This window comes from Thermobia domestica, chromosome 7 (assembly GCF_964235325.1).
Source record: "Thermobia domestica chromosome 7, izTheDome1.hap1.1, whole genome shotgun sequence".
NCBI classification, from domain to species: Eukaryota; Metazoa; Arthropoda; class Insecta; order Zygentoma; family Lepismatidae; genus Thermobia; species Thermobia domestica.
The window spans coordinates 62,911,514-62,923,609 of NC_137460.1; the positions used below are offsets into that span (position 1 = coordinate 62,911,514).

General features: G+C 35.3%; 1 protein-coding gene across 1 annotated transcript in view; it reads left to right on the forward strand.

Moving 5' to 3' along the window:
• PpV (Protein phosphatase V) overlaps positions 1-11,019 on the forward strand; it is a 52,385-nt gene extending 41,366 nt beyond the window's left edge. Inside the window, exon 7 of the mRNA XM_081764787.1 lies at positions 128-11,019. Coding sequence (XP_081620913.1) covers positions 128-318 — 191 coding nt within the window. The 3' untranslated portion in view covers positions 319-11,019. The remainder of the gene's footprint in view (positions 1-127) is intronic.
• Positions 11,020-12,096: the final 1,077 nt, after the last annotated feature.

The following is a 12,096-nucleotide window of genomic DNA, read 5'->3' on the forward strand; positions in this document are numbered from 1 at the left end:
AGTAATGCTGTGCCGTTTCTTAAATATATACTCACATATATTTTGTAATGAATATTCTTAAATATATTATAATGAAAGTACCATTATAGATTCAATGTTTATAAACATTTTTATTTATTATCCACAGGTTATAAATATATGTTTGATGACAAACTAGTAACAGTATGGTCTGCTCCAAATTATTGTTATCGATGTGGCAATATTGCATCTATTTTGGATTTTAAGGACATCGATAATAGAGAAGCAAAACTATTTAAAGCTGTTCCGGATTCCGAAAGAGTAATTCCACCCCGAACAACCACACCCTACTTCTTGTGATAGAAAATAAGCAAAAAGGACTTTGACGAGGATAATAAAAAGGAAACAGTATTGCTTCTTTGTAAACAAGCAGCAGCAGATGATAAAATGGATGGAAAAAAACGTTGGCGGTAATGAGAGACAGAGACAAAGCCTTCTTTTTTTGTTATTGTTGTTGTTTTTCGGACTTGTATGTATTTCTTATTGTTTTTTTTTTCCTGCTTTTATAATTAGCATATAGATCTCACACTTTCAGTCATACTGTAATGGCTGCATAACAGACGATAATATTCAGGGTCACACGCCATCTGGACTTAATAATAAGAAAGTGCTTATACATTGGAGGACTGACCAGCTCATGATGATTTGGTCTTTCTGCATGTACATTTATTTTTTCCCTCCCCCCTCTCCCATCAAAGTGGTTAATTTGCAGCTCTGGATTGTGGTTACCATAACACATGTGTTCTGTACGTAAGAAGAATATATATATATAAATATATGTAACTCAGGAAGTGATATTTTTTGTACATAAATGCTGTTTTAGTGTTTAGTTATGGGAGTTTATCACTCGGAGTACAAACGAAACATCAAAGGAATATTAATTAAAAGAAATACATATATGTGTGTGTAAAATGGTAGTAGTGAGCATTTGCCAAAACGCGCGGCTGATTCTAGTACAAAAGTATTCATTGTTGTGCATTTTGTTTCTTCTAGGTGCAACGCCGTATTCATATATAAATATTTGACCAGTCTCAGTTTTCTTTTAATATAAAAGACACTATTTAAAAAAAAAAATACTTTACCTTCCTTGAAATCGACAAAAATTAAGTTTTAATTTTTGTAATGTCGGAATATGTGAAAAAAAAAAAGACAAAATTTGCTGCATATGATCGTTGTTCTTCTTTTTAAATTTAAAATTACAATGAACATTGCACATAAATATACTGTAGAAAAAATCTTTGCAAAGGATCGTGATATGTTATTTACACAGAAACAGTTTGTGTGATTTCTAGCTTCATTTCTTTGTATTTTGTAAATTTGATAACAAACAAAGTAAGGCGTCCTTCAAATTTCTTCGTCAGTAGCGTTGTACATTGTAAATTTTATGTACATGTGTGATTTATTTTTAGTATTAAAAAATAATAATAAGCAAAGGACATTACGTTGTTCTTATGTGCCGTGTGTGTTTACTTATATGCCAGGCGTTCTGTGAAATTAGGTTTAGAACAAGAAAGAAAAAATGTAGTGTTTACGTATTTATTTTGCGTTTGTTTAAAAACTAAGGCAAGTAGAATGTTTATTAGGAGGTGAGCAAATAACTAGTATGCTTGTATGAAGTAATTGATTAGCGTTGTTAGAAAGGAAAGCACATGGTACTTGACGTCTAGGCTGTTTACTAGTGTATGTTTATTTATTATACATTCCAGTGATATCAATGTAAAATTTTTGTTCTAAAACTCATATTTGACTTGGATTATTCAAAAATTTTCAGCTTGTGCTTTTCAGATTGACTGTACATTTATACAGTTTCTTTAGTGTTTTGTAGTATGCATATGTACATTGCGTTTTCATTGATAATTTCTCGTTGGAAACCAATGTTCTTACGTCAGAGAGGTTACGTTGCGCTTTCTTCTTCATTTCTCGTTGATAACCAATATTTTCACGCCAGAGATAGAGATTACGTTGCGTTTTCTTGTTCATTTCTCGTCGGAAATTGTTTTTACGTCAGTGTTACTTTTTTTTTTCTTTCTTCAGGACAATAGTTTATTACAAATTCTCCGTTCGTAATAGTTCATGTTCAACGTTTGTAATGTATAATTTGTACTTTGATATAAATATATTTAGTAAGCGTTATAAAAAGTGTTATTATATACACAAATAAGGTAACATTTAACTACACTTCAAAATGCTGTTGGCGTTCTTTTTACATGGACGGGTGTGTATTTTCAGTATATATTGCTTGCCACTGAGATACATCATCTTTGCCTAAATGTATTGTGAGATGGTTTGTGGTGGACAACATCGTGTCCGCTCGGGTACTCCCGTTTCTTCCCACTTTCTCATTCCACCAATTCTTCCATTATCATTCACTTGCTTCAGTCATCGTTTCCTTTAGTCTGAAAGGCATAAGCGTGAGACGTTAAACTGAAAAATTTAATTTCATTTCATGTCTTGTGAGATCGATCACAAAAATATCTTTACAACCATTTTTGTTTATACTTTAAGGAAACACGAATTTTGTATTTCCTAGTAGTCTTTATATTTTTAATATAATAGATATACATATCTATACAAACCAGTGTCTTATATCATCATCATCATCATAGGTATTCTGCCTTTATTGGCAGGTCACGTGCCGCAGCTGAGAAGCTTCCATGCTCCACGGTCCTCCGCTAACTTCTTCGTCTTCGCGTATGATCTTTCTGTTTTTATATCATCCATTAATTGTAGTCTCCTTCGCCCCCCCCCCTCTCTTTCCCGCCACCATACCCTGTAGGACTTTCCTCATGATACAATCTCTTCTTAGGCAATGTCCCAACCAGTTTCTCTTCCTCTTCCTAATAATATCTAAAAGTCTTCTTTCTCACCCACCATTTCTAACACTCTCTCATTCGTTTTCCGCTCGACCCAACTAATTCTTTCCAGTCTTCTCCACACCCACATTTCGAAGGCTTCCAGTCGATTTTCATCACCTTTACGTAATGTCCACGTTTCCGCCCCATACAGTACAACACTCCACACGAAGCATTTTATGAGTCTTTTTCTCAACTCTTTATTCAAGGTCCTACAAAACAGACTTTTCTTCCTCCAAAAGGCTTCTTTCGCCATTCCTAACCTTGCTTTTATTTCACGTTCGCACTTCATGTTATTACTAAGAATACTACCCAGATATCGAAAACTATTCACTTATATAAACAAACTTAAATAAAAATAAATCTTTATGCATTTAATGTAAAACTCGAAGTACTAAACGTGATTTTTATTTATTTAGACCGTACACAGGGGACGTCTCGAACGTTACTTCCGCCTTTCTGAGTTTACAGCAAGGTAAAGTAGTTTGCAGTATCCTCTTGATCTGGAAGACCACTTTTGAAGTTTAAAACATGAGTAGCTAGATAACGCACGCTCTTATCGTTCGTACTAATCATTACATTCTAATAGGTTTGGCTTAGCTGATCCTCAAAATTTAACACACTGATAGCTATAGTCGTTACGATTTATCTTTACATATCAGATTATCATTTTTTCCACGAACATTGATTTACAGTATTGTCAGTTTTATTGCCGTACCACGAATTAATGAAGTGTTACTTTCCTGAAGACTCAGACTAGGACCTCCAGTCTTATTTTCTGTTACAACTTTCGTTGTAGACAATAATTATGGAAAGTGCTATAATCGGGGTTTATATATATATATATATAATATAACGTACCTTCAAATAAACTATTTTGACAAAAGTTATACAAATTCATAACAGAACATTACTAGTTGTGGTTTCCCCTCGGAAAAGTTTGTTTTTACTATTATAATTAATTACTAGGCTGCACTGTTGGCTGTCGAGTTTTGCAAGAATCGTTAGTTTTAAAAACCACTTTAGAGAAACTTTTTCTCTGAACTTGTACATTTCGTGTGAAATTACAAAAAGAAATGACCAAGTTACAAACAGTATTAACTTGTGATTTTTACCTTTATTGCATTCGTAATGAGGAAAGAATGAACTTCATATTCTGCTACATTAGTGAAACAAGTTTCGGTACCAAATGATGTCAAATGATCGCCTTCTGAATAAGTATACTTGTAGCTCCTGGAAATAAAAGATACTAAGCAATATTTTTTTTTTTTTTTTTTTTTTTAACCGATGTTCTCACGTCAGAGAGTTTATGTCGTGTTTCTTGTTCCTTTCTCGTAGGGAATCAGTGTGCTCACGTCAGAGTTCCAGTTCTTATATAGACGTTTATTTCTCTAAATCTAAATACATATAGGACTAGTTATTTATATTATACAGGGTTTGTATAAAAAGTAATGAGACCATATTCGGAGAACAAAATTATTAAAAACATCACATTATTCAAACATCAGTGTGAACTCGCTGCAAAAGATCTTCGTTAACAAGCACATGGTTTTGCCTTTGGATATTTTGTCAAAACTTTCAGAACGAATTTAGCACAGAATTTTCTCATCTGCAAATCCTCGGTCATGGTAGTGGTCACAATCATTTTATCAGTTCCTACGCAATCTGCGATCAATCGAACACTTAACTGCCGTTCTAAGTTCAACACCTTCAAATTTTTTGCATAAATTTGAAAATAATAATAATAATAATAATCTCTAAATGATAAGGATGTGTTTTATTAAGTTTTTGCCATAGGACATTTAGCTTCGATATTGTCAGTACTTGTTACAATAACTCGATAGGGTTCGTAATTGGACTGTTTCATGATGGTTAGTGTTTATGTCGGTTAGTTCTCTGTTGTTGAACACAGAAATAGCCCCTCGAAACAATTGCCTCAGTCACAACTTTTGATCGATGATATGGTGCACCATCGTGCGTCAATATTTAGTCACCAGTTGGAAATCACTCATTTATTTTTGGCACCACACAGTCTCTGATGGCCTCCTTATGTTTTTCACTGTTCATATTTCTTCCACAACGTGGATTTTGCCTGGTCCATATGCCGAAACAACTCCGGACCCTCACTTTAGTAAGATATTTTACTTATTATATAATTCATTCGCCATTCTTTTTCCAGAGCTTCTGCTGAAGTTCGCTTTTCATATTTCAGTCTTTTTTTTTCTCTTCATTGATCGCTCGATCATTGAACAGCACCTAAATAAAGATACGTTATATTTGTTTCATGTATTCGTGAACTAAAATAAAAACTGAGAATTATCTGAAATACGCATTTACAAATCATTCCTTCCTGTTATATCTTATTTTTGGTATATTGGTTATACAGGGTAGGATTCAAAAGTAATGAGCCTTCGTTCAAAAAGACAGATTTATTGAGCTGATCGGTACAGCTGACTAATAGTCTTCAAAATAGGCACCTTGTGCATCAATGCACTTCTGTAGGCTGCTTTTCCGTGACTCAAAGGCTTACCCGAAAGCCTGTTTCGGGATGGCTGCAAGGGCTGCCTTGATATTTGCTTTGATGCCCTCGATGGAGTCGAAACGTTTTCCTTTCAGCGCTGATTTTAAGCGCGGAAACAAGAAGTCAGGAGGCGACAAGTCCGGACTGTAAGGAGGCTGGGGTACCACAGGAACGTTGACTCGGACCAGGTAATCGGTGACGATGAAGGCGGTGTGGCTGGGGACGTTATCGTGGTGCTGTCCTTGATGCCCCTGCGCTTGCGCACGACGCTTCTTTTCAGCCTTTTCAGGACTTCTTGGTACTAAGCAGCGCTCACGATCTGTCCGGGCGGGACAAACTCGTAGTGGACGATCCCCGTCACTCCGAAAAAGGCGATGAGCATGGTCTTAGTCTTCGATTTGCTCATCCACGCTTTCTTGGGACGGGGTGAGTTTGAGATGTGCCACTCAGCGCTTTGTCGTTTTGTTTCTGGATCGTACTGAAAAGTCTAAGTTTCGTCACCGGTTATCACTTTTTCGAGAAAGGCAGGATCGTCTTCGCACATTGCAGCAGTTCTTCGCATCGGAGTACTCGGTTCCGTTTCTGTTCTTCAGTCATAACTCTCGGCACAAGTTTCGCGCCGACTTTCCGCATGTGCAAGTCCTCGGTAACAATGCGTTGTACCGTTGTCTCCGATAAGTTCAAGGCTTCTGCTACTTGGTAGAGACTCAAACGCCGGTTCGTGTTCAAAAACTCACGCACTCGCTGCACATTCACGTCAGTACGGACCGACGACGTGCGTCCAGATTGGGGTTCGTCAATCACCTCTTCCCGGCCCTCACGAAAAGCCTTGTGCCACTTTTTGTCTTGAGAATGGGACAGACACTCAGTCCCAAACGCCTGTTGAAGCATAGTGAACGTTTCGGAAGGAGACTTGTCCAACCGGAAGCAAAATTTGATCGCATAGCGTTGCTCTAACGAACTTTCCATATCGCCGTGTCACGCACCACCGTATAGGGGCTACTGTTAAGGCCGATGCTACCGCTCCGAAAGCTGGGAGCCAACTGACCCGCGTTGCGCTGTGAAGCCAACACCCACCACCACCATCGCTGTCAAGCGGAGCTCGCTGCAAGGTGCGCACGCGTCAGTATAAAGTGAGTCTTATTACTTCTGATTCCTACCCTGTATGTTATTGGCTTTTTAAAATAGATGTACTGTATTTATTTACCTTTCTACATTGTTGAATGGTCTAGCTGGGGTATAACTTAGTCCAGTAACGCCGATTCTTCATCACAGCTGAGATAAATTTTTGTTTGTTACTGGACCGCGATCCCTTTAAGCCAATTTCAAGTCATCATCTCTGCACACTTCTTGAAATGTTATTGTTGTCACGGTACTTGCTGTTCTGAAATTCTTTCCGTAGTAAAAGTTGATCAGGAACTATTGTTGCATCTAGTTTTAAGGTCACACTTTTTCTTCCGTTGGGCTTAGGTGCTCTTAAGTTCTTTCACAACACTATTAACACACGAACCGCTACCTGCAAAATTGTGTTTTCAAACTGAATTTTATTTCTTGATGTCACTAACACTCCAACTTTGTCTGTTTGAAAAGAGAAATAGTTTGTGTCTTGCCTATTTTTCACAAGTTTCTGTCATGTTCTAGTACGGAAGCCACTGGTATTTGCATTCCTAATTTTGATAGTAGCCTTCTCGAACTTCAACTTGGAAGACTATATACCGATGATCAGTGTTGTGTATAATGTATTTAGTAAACCAGGAGATAAGGTAGGCAAAGAAAAATTGTCATAACTCCTAGTATGAAAGAACTAAATAAATATAAAGGTTTCACTTCTCGCACAATAACAACAGTATAAATGTTTAAAATGTATTGTGATTTGCACCATGAGGACTGAAAACAGATCTGAGAATATCATGAAGCATAAGTGAAACAGTAGGGATATCACAGAGACTACAGTTATTGTAGATGGAACTAATACCGTTTCTCGTCCTGAATAGTCAATCTTGCTAATAATTTGTCCATGTGTGTATTATTCTAAAAGATTACATGCTGATTATTAGGAAATATGATTTTACATTGTATTAAGAATTATTGAAAGCTTTTGTTTATTTGCTGCAACATATCAGTATGTTAATGTAAATAACCTTTGCATATATTACTTTAAGTTAATGTATTAGAATTTCTGTAGTGATTCAACTAAGGGGAAAGCAAAAATCCTTAGCAATATAATCCATAGGAAATTTTATAGTGAACGCTTCCCACTCATAAATTAAAAAAAAAAAAAAAAAAAAAAAAAAAAAAAGACAAGATAATTTCTTTAAATTTTGAAAACCGCGTTTACGTTTCTGTAATATTTATATCCACAATGGTACTTCAGAGAATGTAATATATTGAACCCCGTCTAGCCGAGAGGTTGGTATGTTCATCTTTGGTAGGCGTGATCTACAGTTCGATTCTCTTTCCGGACAAGTGGTATAATAGAAACAAAATATACCCTGATTTAGTGTTAAACATGCATTAAATTTATATTTGTAGATTTTTTTTCTTCTTTCGGCATAATAGATATAATTTTAAAGTTATAATTGCATTTTCAATTAGAGAACTGATCTTGTTCATAAAGTGAACAGGGAGTTTTCTGACAACCAAAATCTATAAAATTCGAGCTTTCAGTGTAGCGTAATATACTATGTATATTAACCAATAACCACTAGCATGACAGTCCTTTGTGGATTTTAGCCTGCTCCAACGCCATCTGTTATTGACTGGCAGAACTACATCAAACCTAGCAACGAACACGTGGTAAGTGCATTGCGTTGCCCTTCCTCTAACAGACGTATCAGGAGGCTTCTGGACCTAGTGGCTGTCACGTCTTTTATTCATATGGCTCCCCAGTTTTCCACACGACGCAGGGTGGATGCCTAAAATTGGGGTGCACGGACTGGGAATCGAACCCCGGACACGCGGACGTGAGTTCAACGCTCTAACCACTAACAACACTATATATTATCTCATTCTTTTTTAACATTAATTGTAAACCTTTCAAACTTAATTGCTAACTTCCTAATTACACTTTTTAAAATTTTAAATATTAACCCACAAAAACCCAAACATTGTTCAAGTAAGAATTTTTGAACAAAACTTCCATGGTTCACTAAATGAGGGTCTTAGATAACAGATATGTCCAAAAAGTGTTTTTGAATGAATTGGAAACCCAATGTGACACTTGTGACTCAGCGAGGAACAGACGTAGTTTACAACTTTAATTTAGTACATGAACAATTACTATTTTACCACAGTAATTATTGATCCCTTTAGATATAGGAAAAATAAATTATTAGGGAGTTAAATACTTACTTATCATAGGAATAAATAAAATATATCCGGAAGCTGAAAGGCGCTCGAGAACTCCATGAGCCACATGCAGCTACTGACAAGAAAAGCTGAATAAAATTGCTAAAATCTGAAAAAAAGGAACGAAACAAAGCTTGCTACAAAGGTTTATGTGTAGCTTATAAAGTACAATGGGTATTTGTGTAAAACGTTTGAAACTAACTTTATAAGGTCAACAGGAAATCAATGTGACACCTGTGATATGCTGGGGATTTGTGGGTTAATGGTGTATTTTTATTTAATGTTAAATTCTGGTACTTATATATACAGGGTGAAACACTCCACAAAACAGTCGCTGATTTCGAAAGGACATAACTTCAATACGGAAAGGACTATCCTGCTCAGATTTTTAAACTCAAATAGTTTTTGATTATTTTAATTAGTCACGAACGCTCGATGTGCGATCGAGCTTCAACCACACATCCTGAAGCGTATCCATTGTGATGCAGTTTCCACAGGTCCCACAGATGGTTGGTTGTGGGACTTGTGACTGCCTGCTAGCTTGTTGTATTGATTTCCTTGGGCTACGTACAAGGCTTCTCTCACATGATCCACAATATCCTGAGAGACGGAGGGTTGGCCAGAATATCGTTTTCTTTTATCACAAATGCACTCTGTCTTAACGTGAAATCCCTTGTGGTTAAGCGGTTATCGTACGCGTGGGAGACCTGGGTTCGGTTCCCGGTGGAAACATTTGATTGGGATCCCACGATAAGCTCTAGATCCACATCTTATGTCTCAACAAATGTTTTATGCCACTTCACAATAGATTTAGATGTAGGTGGAGCAACATCGAACTTCCGTTTAAATGCACGCTGCACTGTCCTCTAGGTGCCTAAGTCTGAACCAGCGATTCTGAAAAGAAAGATATAAAAATATTTTGAGATAATTGTCCTTCCATTTTTTTTTTTTTTTTTTCAAAATACCTCATACTTATTAATTTTATGATATCTTGAAATCAGGGACTGTTTTTGTGCCCACCCTATGCGTAATATAATATAAAATCATTCACATTTCTTTGTCAGAAAGTTATTAATTATATATTGTCAAAAATGTTGCTTTTCGTAAAGGGTTTTGTTTGTTTGGAGATCATTGTGTAAGAAAATATATCCATAAGACTGATTGCAAGTAATCTCCCATGCAATAAACGCCTTCCCGCTCACATGTTTATAGGGTTACTATTTCCGTTCAGTATTACAGTTTTCTTCCAATCTTCATAGAATAGAAATAGAACAAGAAAACGCATTTAAAAAAAGTCTTGAAGCAATAAATATTTACGTATTGGAAACTCTTTAGTAGCAAATAGAACATTTTCTTAAATACTAATTATATGTAATATAGTGTATTTTAAATATATTTTTTTTTTAAATTAGCGTCAAAGGTGGTTATCAATTTACTTCGCAAAGGATTATTGTATTGTATATCCCTAATCGCCTATAGAAATGCAAACGTAGAACAAATCTCCTCCCAAAAGGATTCCCCCCCCCCCCATTAGTATAAATTCCGTAGATGCAAATGAAAACTTTGAATTTGTTAGAGTCTTGAGTTTAAAGTGTCTGATTTTTTTTTTTTTTTTTTTAGTATAGATTTGTTGCCGATTGAATTGTGTAAAAAAAAAAAAAAAGGATGAAATAATCTTGTAATGACCATCCATTAAATATAGAAAATTTATATTTCAATTTGCCTGGCATATTAAAACAAGGGCAGACATCTCCCAACAAGGGAAATATGTCTAACTATTATAAGAACTAAGTTATTTCAAAACTAAGCCAAATTGTATAATCTTGCCTATATATTTATGTAATGGACAATTGGACGTTACGGCAGAATATTGTGAGTAGCGTAGAATAAGATTTATATTTTTTAATTTCACTAAGTTAGACCATGCATTTTTTTTTTCGTTGGGTAGTGAGATATACTATGCATTGTAATTTTTTTAAAGTTAAAAACTGTTAATGATCTCCAATGTACCGATACGAATTTTTCACGAATTATGTGCGTGTTATATTTAACCAAAAAGTCCAGGTAAATGTTCATAGTTATTTGGCGAAAGAATCCCTTTCATCTGAGCTGCTGTCAATACCCTGTCGAAGTGCTTAATAAGTAAATGAAAAGAACATCTATATATATATATACACCTATATATTATTTGGACAGATTTTGAAAGAAAAGATGAGGAAAAAAATCTTTGTATATATACACATTGAAAAATGTTTAAAAAAATATAATTGTAATATTTGTTGTAAGTGTTTTCATTTTGCCTCTTAGTGTAAATAAGTAACCATGAGTCCTTTCTGTGATATCTTTATGTACGAGAGTCAGGTCAATTCTTTGTATACACAATTTTTCAGGATCTTTGTTGTACTGAACGGACCACTTGAATAACCTTAGTATCTGTATTAATTTATTAATTTCAAAATGTTCCAAACTATCCCTTATTAGGATCACGGTAGTAGATCTTATAAAAATGAAATGAAATCTTTCAATATTATGTTCCACACTTATGCTTTGTACGCTAAAGGAGGCGGTGATAAGAAGGAATGAAAAAAAAGTGGGAAGAAACTACACACATGGTATTTGTCCACAACAAAGCCTACTTTGTGCGAGCTGAGATCGAACTAGAGACTCGACTCACCAGTGGTGAACGCGCCATCACAGCCATCGCGATCTCCCAGCGATCTTATAAGATTGTAATGTTAGTACTTACGTCCGTTACTCCACACAATTACTTTTTAATGCATACGATTTTTTTTTTTCAATGGAGCGACGATTATCTCGGCTGAGCTCGTTAATGAAGTCGATCCATTAACATCTTCACGGGTAACAATGGCTATCTCTATTACATTTATTCATAAATGTGCGCTTCGCGTAACGCTAATATGCAAACTTAAAAAGGTTTGAAGAATCACGGGTTGCATAAACTTCTAGGCGAAAATATTAAATTATTCTTAAGTTTTATTATAGGCGCAGGTCAATTTATGCATAGTAAAAACTAGCATTAATTACCTGGTTCGCTGGGTTAAAATAAGAGGAATTAGTAATATGTTCCGTTAGTCAGACACTTTTTACTATTACTGAAATGCTTTGTGATATCAATCATTTTCAATCATATATATATATATATATATATATATATATATATATATATATATATATATATATATATATATATATATATATATATATATATATATATATACCCTCCTCCAAGTTGCGGGGCTGAATTTGGATATAAACAGCATTGGAAGTGTCACTGTTCATCTCAGCTATCCCGAAAACTATGGATTCCACACTAATATCGGTCATTTTCGATCATTT